Raw genomic sequence first — 15,087 nt, 5'->3', positions numbered from 1 at the left:
AAAATCCGGATTTTTCTTGAAAAAGCCACTGGTATGGTTTTTTGCTGGTTTAAACCGGATTTTATTGGATTTATCTGGCTTTTTTAAACTACTCTCTAGTGTTTAATTTTAGCACTTCTTTTTACATTTAGTGCGCTAGTTGTCTTCTGCTAGGCCGTCTAATTGAGAATCATTTTTATTGTACATAAAAGTTGATAAAACTATAGACATTTCCCTTAGAGATGAGTAGGGCCCCTGATTTAATCGGGACTTTTCAATCCAACCCGACCCATATCGGGTCGGAAAATCCTAGGTCGGGTTGGGTGAGAAAATTACTTAAAATATTTTGCTGGTCGGGTCGGGTAGGGTTATCATACCGTGTACCCGGGTAGACATTTTTATTATCTTCATTAGGGCAGGGTTGGGCCCGGGTAGGCTTTTTTGTGATCTTCATTAGGGCAGCTAGGGTCGGGCCCGGGTAGGCTTTTTTGTGATCTTCATTAGGGCAGCTAGGGTCGGGCCCGGGTAGGCTTTTTGTGATATTCAATAGGGCAGGGTCTGATAAAGATTTTTCTAAATGCGCGGTCCGAGCCAACAATATAGCGTTGCGAAAAATTCAACTCAGTCTCACGAGTTTCGGGTGGGCAGTGGGAGGAGGGCGCGTCAAACTAACCCACAATGTATGGGAATGGACCATTTCGATGAAATAAAGAGGTAAAGACATGTGGGTAAAACGTTTCCTTCCATCTCACTTTATGGTGTCTGCGCTGTACTCTATTATTATATTTTTTGAAAAATCCACTGGATTTTTCATCGTGGTTTAAACCGGTTTAATCCAGGTGGATAAAACCGGACTGGATACCAGCGTGCCAACCCTGAGATACAACCAACTCTCCCTCGGTCGACGTTTTTGACAGACGTGGTATATAATTATAATGATTTTCTAATACTGCAGTCTTATCTTTCAAAGAATCAAAACTTATCTATATACTCGATTAAAGTCGTATATAAAAGGAACCTGAATTTTCATATAGAAAAAGCGTGGTATTTAATGTTAATTTAGTTTCGAATTATAAAAGCAAGTAGAGTAAACTATTGTTAAAGCCTTTTCAGATGATAACAACTTTTTGACTCATTTAGATGAGCCAAGTTGAGCTGAGTAAACTTGTTGGGTCGTGCGAACAGAAGTTGGATGACACGTTGAATCACCAAATTTAAAATTGATCACTGACCAATTTATTTGACCAATCTAGTTGAGTCAAAAGTTGTATAGTCTGAAAGCCCCTTCCGGGTCGTGGAGTTATTATAACAATTTGTTCTTTATGTATATACAAATTAACAAAAACTCAAAGAAATTGCATCTGGACGAAACCTGCAGTGTCAAATCAGTGTTGTGTTTCGATGTTTCCATATACATTCATATACACGTTCGAATATGGGTAGCATGTTTTGAATATACGCGTGTCAAAGTACAAGTATCTTTCTACTAAATAAAAAAGGAGGATAGGGATTTAGTTCTTTGAGTGACTTGGAGTGACTGAATCTCGTTAACTGACGGAACAACGAGGCTATCCGTGGCATGCAGAACGCTAGCTAACATTTCCAAATTTGAAAAGAGGTTCTGAAAGATTTTTTGAAAGCGGGCCCGCGCTCGCGGGGGTGGATAGATATATCATAAAAAACGGATGAATGGGATAGTAGTTTCGTATGAAATATCTCCTACAGGAAGGAGTTGTTAATATAGACGAAGAAGAAGAATATAATAACGAACTGATATATAATCCTTTACAGTTCATTCAGGGAAACTGAATGCGCGTTTAAACCAACGTAAGATGGTGCTAAGTCGTATACATAATCAAGTTTTGGTTTTAACTAAATTCGCCGCGGTTGAGTGGACAAGGGATTTAAGGGAAGCGGTCAACGAATCATCAAATTTCGTAGAGTGTAAGTAAGTTCTAGACGGACGAGCGAGCGACCAACCCCATCTTTCTTAACTCGGTCTCGGGGAGCGAGCGCTTTAAGATATCTTTTCAAAAAGATGTTCTTTTAACTTCTTGGACTCTCGGGCGCGTGCTCGGCGTTTGACGCGCGGGAAGAAAAAAAAGGAAGGGATGAAGAAAATAGAATTAAGTTGGCGGGACACCCGCCCAATTATATATTTCAAAGTATTAATTTGAGAGAAAACTAAACCCCCTTAGAACCTCTACCTCTCTCCTCTCTCTTGAGAGAGAAAGAGAGAGAGTTACGTACGAAAGAAGAAAAAAATCTTAAAATTGAATCCACGCCCTGCTTCATTCAACAAAAATCCAGTCTTGGCCAAAACCAATTACGTCCGGATTGAAAAACGATACACGAAGTCCGGTTGGTATTATACGCGCGGCGGCAGCGGACAGTTAAGCCTAAAGGTTTTAATTCTTTTTTTTTTTTTCTTTAAAGTGATGTTGAGACCGCGTTCTGCGAAATAGCGTTAATTAAAAAAAGGATAATCATTATATCTAACTAAAACGGATTGTTTTGACCAATATATCATAGAAGAACTATAGATAAAATGATAAATGTACCCTACAATCTTTTCTTCTACCGAAAGATCACGAAATCAATCGCATATTGAAGAAAAATATTAAATACACGAAACATATCGTATTTTGACAAATTTTGAAGATAAATAAACGTTTCCAAAACTCAATATCTTTATAGTTAAATCAATTAAAAATAGTTCTATAGCTTGTAATACTAATTTAAATCAGTACAGATACCCTAGAAGGAAGGACTCGAGAGAAAGTCACTCGTTTCAAAGTCTAATACTTGCAATTGTTCCATGGTGAACAACTCTGAAGATAGACGCGTCGTGTCTCGTTTCCTAACCCTCTTAAAATTTACGACAGTAGTTAAAAAATTAGTGTCAACATCACTTGAAAGCAAAACCACATCAACCACCGCAAGTAGAAGAAGAAAATTATTTAAACATTCCCAAAGTAGGTACACGAATATTACTAATAGAGTTTTCTTCGAGTTAACATTCTCGATCATTAGTTATAAAACCCCTGCAAAGACATCGAGGCAATTGACTTTTAAGAGGAAATTTATCTTTGGTGAATTCTTAAAAACGCCCTATTTTCTTCTAGATTTACAATATCGCCTCCAGCTAGCTAGCTAGCTCCTTGGAAGGGGGGTAAGAAGAAGAACAGAAAAAATTCACTAAAAATAATTCAAAGTAGAAAACTTATCGACCTAGCTAGCTATTCGCTAACTTTACCTAAAATAAACTAACCTGCCAAAATAGCGATTGGACAAATCGTTTTAGTCTTAGTCTAATAGATCAAATAGTCTTTCCTTTTTCTAAAATAAAAAGAAACCTAAGGTTGACGATTCCTGGTGAGGTCTACAGTATAAGCTCGTCTTTATAATTTACCATATTCTTGTCGATAAATCTTTTTAGCTTTTTAAGTCGTATATAAAAAAACCCCTCTATAGTTATCAATTAGATCGGCCGAAATTGAAACAAAGACAAATGGTGGATAAGTCGAAGAAACGTGCAGCTATTACACGTCGCCCACAGATTGGAGAGGAGTTTTTTTCTTTTTCTAGGAGAAAACTTATTATAACCAATCCTACATCTATAATGACAAGACAAGATGAAATAGTAAGAGAAATTTTCTCCCCAATTTGGGAGATACAGTATTTAGATATACTATATGGTAGTTTAGATTATATTTATACATAAAAAGTAAATCATTTTATATCAAGGTCAATTAGTATTAGAGACCCTTTCATCGTGATATCGTATATATATATTTATACTGAAGAAACGAAATGTCGTGATGGAATTATTTCTAAAGGTGAAGTGATCTAGGAATTATTCAAGGAAAATAAATATCTTTAGACTTGGTTAAATTTGCTTTAAAGACATTAAGGTTGAATTGATTTACGAAAAGTTAGTACGCCATAATTGAGGCCACTATATCAGTTCTATTTTCTTAAATTTTCGTAAAACGTCAGAGATAAAAAATTGTCAAGAAGACCAGTCGAAATATACAAATACGTCCCTCTGAATGCACAAATCAAATGTTTGCAAAATTCCATGTACGTACTACAAATTTGATTACCTATCCCGCAAAAGATGATTTACTCCGTGCATATTAATTTTACCAATTAGCATCTGGGATAATAATAATTAATTCTGTAAATTAGGAATTTAATTATAAAATCCCTAATTTTCAGAATTAATTACGATTACCCCAGATTTTCTTAAGGCATGCACATTCATTCATACTTATTCACTGCTTTTAAAATAACTTCACTACTATTTCCAGCTAGTCTCGTCTCCACTATTCCGTTTCCCCATGTTTAAAATTCAAATTAACTCCCACCAATACCAACATTTAAATCTTTTAAATTTCCAACCCAAATTTCTGGGATATACTCTCCCTTTAATTAACCTTCTAGAAAGATTCGAATAAAACACCGAGAAAAACTAGAAGATAAATATATATAAAATAGTTTAAATTAGCCCGCATAACCAAACCTTAATTCGGATACATCATCATACACCACCACGATATCGAACTAAAAATCACCCCCATATAACCTGCTCGCCGCACGATATGCCATATCCGTTAAATAGCCCTTTTTCTCCTTTTTACGTCGTTGGTTATTAAGCTTTTAAGGAGGATATGCGAGTGAGAGAGTGAAGAGGATAAGAGGCAAAGAGGCATGGTGCGCCGGTTCAATATCTACTCTGCATAGAAAATGCGTAATATTGTTTTCAACCCGCCGTTTCATGATTAAGCCATATACATGGAAAAACACGAAAATTGCAGGGCAAATAAGGTTCGGCCTTTCGTTACAAATACATATTAACCGTTGCGGCTTTAGTTCTTTTACATAAATATGAATCGAAGGGGGGAAAACAAAGGGGATTATATTCTTTATTAAAGTCACACTTAAACTCCCCCAAATAACATTTTATTGTGGTATAAATTCCTCTTGAAGGGAGGGTGCATGAAAAGGTAAATTAAGTGATTTTTAATCACCATTGGTCTTCTAAGACCAATCTTCATGATGAAACAACCAAGAAATACCTCAGAGTGACTTTAAAATTCAAATTAGTTTGAGTTTACACATATTTCGCAATTAGCACCTCCGGCCAATCGCGTAACGCCCTGCCTTCCCGTTAATAGAAATACATTGTCCCAGAACGCACATTTTACCACTACTACTAAAGAAATACATTGTCCCAGAACGAACATTTTACCACTACTACTACACAAATACTTTGTCCCAGAACGAACATTTTACCACTACTACTACACAAATACTTTGTCCCAGAACGAACATTTTACCACTACTACTACTACACAAATACTTTGTCCCAGAACGAATATTTTACTACTACTACTACTACTACTACTACACAAATACTTTGTCCCAGAACGAATATTTTACTACTACTACTACTACTACACAAATACTTTGTCCCAGAACGAATATTTTACCACTACTACTACTACACAAATACTTTGTCCCAGAACGAATATTTTACCACTACTACTACTACTACTACACAAATACTTTGTCCCAGAACGAATATTTTACCACTACTACTACTACTACACAAATACTTTGTCCCAGAACGAATATTTTACCACTACTACTACTACTACACAAATACTTTGTCCCAGAACGAACATTTTACCACTACTACTATAGAAATACATTGCATCCCAGAAAGAACATTTTACCACTACTACCTCCGAAACTTAAATTATTTTCACATTATTATATTTAAGTACCCCTTTTATGTATAAATATATAGAATATATGGTTTACAGCACGCGCGCATACTATATTTATAGGGGCCGACAACCTGTTAGAATTGAGAGAATTCCATAATACATCTATCTATGTATCTATCAGGGGATCGAGCTGCTATCTAGAGAAGCTAGTTATAGTTATATTATTGTTAGTTTTAGACGAGCGCGAGCGGGAATAACGAATATAATAGTTTGTTTTCAAGAAAATTACAATCGATATCGTAATATTTATGTTAATTTTGAAGTATCCCCGTCCACTTTCGTTATATACAGTATATACCACGCGACACTATATATTTACCCCACGGTTAGTGAATGTATATAACCAAAACTGACACGGCAATACATACGATTCGTGACTGTTTTACATAATTTGAAAAGGATATTTAGATAAATATAGAAATGTCGCCGGGGATCTTCGATTTAAACTCGACTGTATATTATATATAGCGGAGCGCGACTTCATAAATTATTCCGAAATAAGATTTTCGCTAACGTTTTCGAATATGAAATTTTTAAAAATTTATAACATTTCTATATTCTATATATATATATATTGTTAAAACGCGATGTAACAATTTGTTTCAGCGGTGTTAAAATAAACAATATGATTTCCCTCTCTCCCCCTTTCCCTATTACCTTATTTCGGATTTCGGTTATAAAAATTCATGAGATTTCGAAGTGATTTATTTAAAACGATGTACCTATACCGAAAGTGCTCCTTATAGATATGGAAGGAAAGATTTCTATTTATGAAATTTTCGAATTAATTTTTCAGGTGTTTTGGGAAATCCAATTCAATATTCAATAAAAATGATAAATTGCGGGTAATAATCGACTCCAAGATAACCTAATTTTAAGTCTCTCTCTAGAGAGTGTTATGGAAAGTTAAAGAGTTAAATTCTTTTTATATCAAAGTTTGGTAAACTTATATTCAGTTTTGATCGAAATTGAAATATAAAACAATAACTAGGGTAATTATAATGGATTATTTCAAATTGGAAAAAGGTGTAGATTTATTTAAAATATTAGATTATTTCAAATTGGAAAAGGGGTAGACATTTAAAATATTGGATTATTTAGAATTGGAAAAAGGGGTAGACATTTAAAATATTTTTTTTAAAAAAATATATGAACAATAAAATTAGATTGCCGGAGCCTATACACGTTAAAGACGTATCCGTGAGGTATAAAATTCTATTGGACGACTAGTAACACGTGACGACACTTTTAACTAAATTGCTAATATTCCCAATAACACTGAAGATAGAAACAAAGTCCTAATTCGAAATATTATTCTACTTCAATAATTCCTTTAAATGGGCTTGCAGAATAATTTCAATAATTTCACTGGCACTTTAACAACCATAAATATTCGAAAGAAAAACCCGCACAAACCATGAAGCGTTCAATTAAGGAGTCGATCAAGTTCATGGATATTTTTTTCAGCGGAGGTTTGACAAGTCCGTCGATAAATCATTATCCGTGGATAACGAACGACCTTAGCATTACTTTTTTTTACTCGCAACGAAATTACCATCATTGGGACCTCTCTAACTATTAACCACTAACCCTCAACTCATTTTTTTTTTCTTTTTTAAAAAAAGGTCAGAAATTAAAAATTCTTTCCACCATAAGATCTATGACGAGAACCCTACGAAAGAGTCAATCATATTTTTCCCCTTAACGTTTTCTTAAGTTTCTTAAAACCGGATACCAAAAATATGGCTCCTTATAAACTAAAAGTAATTGACTAAAAAATCCCCCGCAAAAATTTGGGTCTGGTAAAAAAAAAAGATTTGCTCATTTTTGGGAACATGTTTCATTTCACGTGTTTTATGGCGGTTCGGTAATGTTCGACACCAATAGAGGAAGGAGGAGGGGAAATTTGAGAAGACAACTTTGAGAGAGAAAAAAAAAATTAAATTTTAAACGTGTATTACGTAGATTTATTTTGTTCGCTGATATTAGACTTTTTCTTCGGTAATCGACGCGCGCGCCCCCCTGTGGTGGTGAAGAAAAAAAAGCGCGCGACGGGGAGTGGCGCCGCCTACTAGCTAAATTCAATTCCGATGTTTCTAAAACATGCCGAAGTTGGGAGTAGGCTCGATTTCCAGCTCGAGATGAATTTCAAAGAATCTAGTGGGATGTCAGATAGGCGGGAAACGTCATCCCAAGAATACGTAACCCTTAAATCACCGAGAATGGGTAAACCAATTTTACCGAAATACATCAAAACAGCAATATTCTAATGGCTTCCCAACTGATTCGGGAGATAACCCACAATGGGCACTTTGAATCGAAACGAACCCTAGAACCCTATGAAATGTTTCCCCAAGTCTGGTCAAAAGAAAAGACCAATCGAAAACAATGGAATAACTCACTAACGACATATATCTGTAACTTTTTCAATTAGGAGCGGTCGTGTTTCGAACAAGTCTCTCTGTCCATTCTCTATAATATGGCAAACCTTAAACAGTCAAATCCTTGCTGGTTTTCAATTTCATCATCAAAAAAAAGGCCACGATTGAAAAAAGTAAATTTTCCCCATAGAAGAAAATTCATAATATAATAAAGATCTTTTTGGCATAGAGACTCAATCTTTCGAATACCCTCAGATAAAGGGAGGAGAAAACGATACTGCCGCTCTATAATTTATAAACATTAGTCCTAAGGGTTTTTCGAAGAGGGAGGAGGTAGTAATTCTTCTTTTTTTACTTAGTAGTATACGGCAGGAACAATAAGTTCTGTATCGAGAAAAGTTGGCACAGAAATCGACGCCAACTGCCTTTAAGTCAATTTAGACCTATTAGTAAGGGTGTGTATAGAAATGTTTGAGTCACGAATGAGCTAAGCTAACGGGGAAGTAAAGAAGAAAACTTCTTTCGAAGAGTGACGGGTGCGTGAGTAACAGGGATGCAAGAATCAATCCCCAAAATATATCAGCGATTAGTCGATTAATACAGACAAACCCTTAAAGTACGCTTAAGCGTTAACGTTTCTATTGCCTTTCTCTTCATTAACGGGGTTCAATCGAAGGTATCTCCCATCCAGTACTAATTAAAGTTAAGCGTGGTATACCATTGCGATTCTAAAAATAATAATGGCCCGGCCAAAAACTCTTGCTGAAGAAGATGAAGACTTGTAAAAAATATATATATACACGTATAAAACATTGGGGATGGCAAATTGTCTTTCAAAAGACTCAATGTCGGAAATAAGAAATTGTGTACAACTGCGCGCGGGGTTTTTGAACGCCAATGATGACTACTGAGTGAAAGAATTCACCGCAGGATGGAGGACGTATGTACGCGTAATACTGAATGGGTTCCCTACCTTGGCATTCGACCAGTTTCTTATAGATGGACAGGAAAGCTCCTTCAGCTGCTTTGCTACGTTGAGACAAGCTGTCGACTTCCACTTGAAAGCTCTTTAGTAAGGGTGCCACCGCACGGCGAATTTCCTATTAAAGAAAAAAGCCACACCTATTAGTATTGGTATATCACAAAGTTATCAAAAGTCATACGTCATTTAGCCTATAGAACAATTAAAGTTGTTTGTTGGCAATGAGATAAAATTTACTCATCAACGGAAATTTAATCCCCCATGGAGGAATATTAGAGAAACAGCGCTCTCAGTCTAATCCCATTTAATGAGACTTAAATCTCTCGTCCATCACAAAGAACCAGTGTGTATAACAGGTCACCTTGCAAATGGCTTTTCACATGTTCTCGTGTATTTTAATTGGTTCCTAGCAAGGTTTTTAAGCAACAATTGACCCTTATGACTTACACCTTATTTTATTGATTTTTGAGGACAAAAACGTCTATAATTCAAAATATTATACCTTCAAATAATTATAGATAAGTATTCTATATAGCGAAACAAATGATTAGTAATCGGGATCACGTAATTCCGATCGGATGTCTTTAAACGACCCCTTTTTCTGGAAAGATTTTATTGGACACGAAGCAACTTAATAGCCCGGTGCTACTGTAAAAATAAAAAATGATTTGAATTTGTCCCCATGCAGTGGAAATTATTTTTTTCTAACACAGAAAAAGCTAATGCTCGGAATGGATACGCTTTAATTTTCATTATATATATCGGTCATTATTTCATAGATATACCCATTACCGAAAGTTGTACGTATATATACGTTTGTAATATTTCGAGGGGGTATAAAAACGGGCAAGGAATTAACATTTCCAACCACGTCCGACTTAAATTATCGCCCGGTGGATTCGGATAACGCCATTTTAGACGCATAACACCGGAGCACGTCGAAGTAAGCGTTTTTATACCCTTTTTCTAAAATACTCAATCGTTTAAGCGCTAAGAAGTAAAGGTAAACCACTAATGAAAATAATTATAACTTCCACTTCTTTAGCATTCTTTTGATACAAACACTTTGAAATTACGTTTTGCGGGCCAAACGCTTGAGAAAGGAGTTGTTTACGTCAAGAATGCCTGGAGGTAGGTTAAACAAGACGCGTAACAGAGTCAAATAAACCATTAAGATAAATGGATAATATCAAAAGGATCAATAAGAACGCCACAGTGTTTTTGGGTAGAAAATTGCTATAAATAAATGGCACGTTGGTTTTAAGTTCTATAACGCAAATAAAGACGGGCGATTTAAAATTTTTCCAGAGTTTCAACTAAAATCGTTCAAAATGGGCTATTGTGAAATAGGAGCTGAATATTGGAAGAGTTGGGGTACATTTTAGTTACAGTTTTTTTTCTTCTTCGTGTAAACGGAAGTAGCATTGGCGTTATTTCCGGGTCGGCGAAGTTGCCCCTTCCGGCTTTCGACAAACCCATCAATTTTGTACCGCACTTCCCCCCATTCCTGGCGTTATACACTACGAAGGGCCGGGGGTCATTAAAAGCCCCAAAAGTCGAGGAGAGTAATCTAAGGGCCACGTAATACACCGTTTGTCAACGAATAGCCAATAACTATAGACTGCAAGAGAGAGAGAGAAAGCTAAAATAGCGTGGACGGCGTGCAACTCCTTTTCTCCATCGCTAATAGCCCCGTCATTAATCGCCTAAAAATCGACTTCCCACGGGCCAAAGAACTATTCATTATGTTCCTAAAAAAAAAAGAAACCTTCAGCCTAAAATGAAACCATTAAAACTATCGTTGCACTTGATGCTCGAGTGATTTTCCTTTCAAGAGCGAAACAATTAACGTGGTTTCCGCCATATTGTTTTGGCTACAGCGCATGTCCCAAAGACAACTCGAAGCTTGAAGTTCATTATTTGAAGCGAAACAATTAAATGTACAGCTAATGTTTGTTCTTGGGCAAGGGTAACTTAAACATGCCCACGAAGATCCCGATGCGCGTTTATGTTAAGAAACAAGTACACGTGCACATAGAAATTAAATTACAAAATGGACACTGAAGTTTCATAATAGCTCGCTTTGCTGATATTTACGACAACAATCTGCATAGTTAAGATAATGGACATTCGATTGGGAAAGGCTCACGGATCATAAAATGTCTCGTATCGATATACAAAGCTATATTCCCCTCCTCTTATCTCATTCGATCCGATAGCTATTTACACGAAGATAATTTATTCAAGTCGTTGGTTCAATAATGTATACGGAAGACGGCTTCAACTATACAGGGTGTTACATTTTCGCCTCAATTTTTCCCAAGAATATCCCCTTAATAAATGGCAGACTTATCAGAAACACCCTGTATAAATACATCGAGCTCTTGCGCTAATATTTTCTTCATCATTTTTGCATAAACATCGAAAATCTCTCTATATAGCAGCGATACAGGAGTCGAACTTACGAACGCTTACGAAGGTCTCGGGCGTCTAAGAACGCTCGATATTGGTTTAGTAAACCGACCCTTTAACCCCTCCGGTATTTGTTGGTCCCTTTATAACCATTAAGAAACTAGAGAGACGTATATAAGCGTCGTCGCCTTACCGCCGGCTAGCCGAGGCGAGCGAGCGAGCGGAGCTCTTTGGGATGGGAGCTGCTCGTGATTAATTCGACCAAGGCCGTGTCAACGGTATTCCATAATTCAGTAATAACGCGTCGAACTCGATCGCCAGATGTTAATACAACGGGTTATTGACGCGAACCACCCAAGCCAAGCTCGTATGCCTATAGCCTATCTTTTATGGAGTTCCTATAAATATATTCCTGATGCCGTGGCGGCGCCGGCTAGCTCGCCTCTCCGAACATTGGGAGCTATTAAGTTGGGTGGGCAAAAGCTCCTTGGGTCGCCGAGCGGTAAACAGCTATCCAACAACAACCCATGCACTCCTTGCCTCATTGCAAAACGCTCAATAAGCTCTTAACGCTATGATCCTTGGGAGTTTAGTTTAAAGAGCGGGAGAGAGAGAGAGGCGGGGGAGGTTGGAGTGATTTTGGATGATGTCTAATCTGTATTGTTGGCATAAAGTGGGCCGTTTATTGATAAGATCCGCTAGCGTATTAACGACGATTAGTTATAGCTCGCGCCGATAACGTTTCTCTCGGAACATAAAGCTTGTTGGTTTCCTCGTATCGCTCGCTTACTCGCTCGCTATTAGGCGATTGGGGGCTTCATCGATTTGTAATATAACAGCCCGTTTTAAGCGCTTTAGTTCTCGTTAATTGGGCGGATGTTTTAAGCCAAATTCTCTAGTGTTTTAAGTGACGCGTTTCCAACAGCTGAATCATCTATTCTATCGCTACTTGATGTTTTATTTCAATAAATAGAGGGGCCTTCAGTTAGAAATCGCGCATTTAGACACTGATATAGGGGTATTTGTACTACTTCGGATAACCAGAAAGAGAGATGACAAAAGACAGAGAAGAGTGCATGTGACATTGCTGGAATATGGTCTTAAGTGGTAAGAAACCAAAGATTTTTTCGGTGCCTAATGTGGGGTCACAGGGTAGAGTCTAGAGTTGCTACAACACGTTAGGTAAAACCACCAAGATTCATATTAGCAACATAATTATTTAAAACACAAAAATATCCAGTCAATTTTCCTTCAACAAAATTTGACATATCAATATCATTCTCAATTCCTCGTAACTAAAAAAATAATAATAATATTGACGTAACAATATCGGTAAAACTTTCTTGTATTCTAACTTATAAATATCGCGGGAAACGAACGGTTAGCTCTCAAGGAGGTGGCGCCATCCTTTCCTCAAACTCCAAACCCGCGGCAACCAAGAAGAGAAAAGATAAACGAGAGAGGGTAAGAAAGAAAAAAAAAAATATTCGATGAACTTTCTAAGACGATGTCTGCTGCAAAGGAACTTCGTTACAATACCGTGCTAGCAGACAAACCTTACCCCTAGACTGACATCATGGGGTAAAAAAGAGCGGGAGTCGATGTCGTAATGTCGCTAACCAGACGATTATAATAGCGACATTTAAAAGAGGAGAGTCACCCTAAACCCTGACGACGATAATAATAAAAAGAACGTAGCGCTGTCAGTCAGTCAGTCTCTTTCAATCAAACTGGTTACTGGTTCCTATAGGAACGAAATCTTGGGTGCGCCGGATAAAAAAAGAGAGAAAAGAAAAGAGAGAGACGAGAGAGAGAGAGAGAGAGAGAACTTACTGTTGTCGTTGGGGGCTTTAGGACCGATTGAAAAGGGTACGAAAAGGTTCAATAGATTTCTATCGTTCGGAGAAAAGGGGGAGAGCGGTCCAAGAGAGACTCTTCTCTCTCGCTCTGGTTATAAAGAGTGAGATGGTGAGAAGGGGGAGTGGGAGGGGTTTGAATTGGGAGAGAATTCATCGGAGATTCTCTCTTTTCTTTTCCTTCTTTTTGATCAGGAATAAGTTCCCCCTTGGCCCTCTTTTGATAATAGAGTGTGAAGGTGAATGGAAGGATTTTCTATAATGTATCATCTAACGACCGTCGAAGGGTATTTCCGAAAGGGCTAACTTACAGATGCTCCTGCTCTCTCTCTCTATAATATAAGAGATCGGTCGCTTAAAAAAGCTATATGGGCTATATGCGGAAAAGGCTCCGTTCGCTCTCAACTTTTTATTTCTGTGTGTGTGGAAATATTTGGTGTGATAAGTTAACAAGATATGGGTAAACTATAACAGGGTATTTACTGGACTAATCACAATTAATATCTAAAAAATTATAGTTATTCGATACTATATTAAAAATTATTTTCAACTTTCCATGAAAAAGAAAAAAAAAATTAAATTACAAAGGCTGTGGTTTTCCAAACGATTTAGAAAAAATATTACTAGATAATTATTTTAACTAATTTCGTGTTACTATAATAATCACCAACAACATTACGGGAAAAAAGATTTAAAACATATTTACTTAAAAAATATTATCTCTAAAAAAATCCAAATATTGCCCCTGTAAGTTGACTTCTCTAAAAGTCCTAGTTTTGTACGAGACCAAAATATTACCCCTGTAAGTCGAGACCCAAATATTACCCCTGTAAGTTGACTTCTTTAAAAGTCCACGCGTTATACAGGCAAACAAACCTGAATTTCGCAGGGGCAACGATACAATATTTTCTAATAACAAAAAAAGTCACAAAACATCCCATCATTTTAACATTTCCCTCTATTGATTTCAATCGATACTAGGCCTAATCCTTTGAAGAGGCCCTAGTAAAACCCCAGGAGAATTCTAGCCTAACTCGGGCGAGTCTATTCCTCTACAATATGCAATGCGAACAAAATGCGATGAGCAATGAGGTTGACGTTATATCGATAGGAAAAAGGGGGGGGCGGGGAGGAAGGATTGAGAGAGAATCTATGAAGAAAATAGGCCTAGAGAAAGGGGAAAGATTCTATAAATCGAGGAACGGAGTATTAGAAGGGGGAAAAAGATGTAAAATACATCAGAGGGAAATGAGTCACTCGGTTTTCGCCTACACGGAAGCCTTATACTCTTTGACGAGCCCCGCATGCTGCTGCCGTATCCAAGGGATAAAAAAAGCTTCTTTTGTATAGAGAGCAGAAGCGTAGAGATGGGCAAATGCATGCAGGAAAGCGAGGAAAAGGGTTCGTTCGGAGCCTGCCAATTCACGAAACGCCGTGGCTGATGGCTATGGAATAAATCGACTTTTTTCAATCAAACCCTTCTTCTCTTCCTCCTCCTCATCCTCCTCTTACACTCCCTATTCTATCCACTTAGCTAGTGCAGTAGGAATAACCCGGAGGCTTTCTCCTCCGCATACTTTCTCTCTCTCTCTCTCTCTCTCTTCATCGCCACTGCTGGATTTTTATACCCCAGTCAAAAGAACCGAGCTTACTAGCCAACTTGGCATTCCGGATAACAGTAT

At 37.2% G+C, this 15,087-nt stretch overlaps 1 protein-coding gene across 6 annotated transcripts in view; it reads right to left on the bottom strand.

Moving 5' to 3' along the window:
- Positions 1-15,087, bottom strand: part of ct (homeobox protein, cut) — a 368,988-nt gene that overhangs the window by 263,147 nt on the left and 90,754 nt on the right. For all 6 annotated transcript variants that reach the window (XM_089867871.1, XM_089867875.1, XM_089867872.1 and 3 more), the window contains exon 3: positions 9,129-9,255. In XM_089867871.1, coding sequence (XP_089723997.1) covers positions 9,129-9,255 — 127 coding nt within the window. The remainder of the gene's footprint in view (positions 1-9,128; positions 9,256-15,087) is intronic.

The sequence above is a fragment of the Phalangium opilio genome, unplaced genomic scaffold, assembly GCF_054372755.1.
Source record: "Phalangium opilio isolate 3A_F unplaced genomic scaffold, DU_Popi_V2 ptg000024l_1, whole genome shotgun sequence".
Classification (NCBI taxonomy): Eukaryota; Metazoa; Arthropoda; class Arachnida; order Opiliones; family Phalangiidae; genus Phalangium; species Phalangium opilio.
This window is presented reverse-complemented; position numbering and strand designations above follow the sequence as displayed.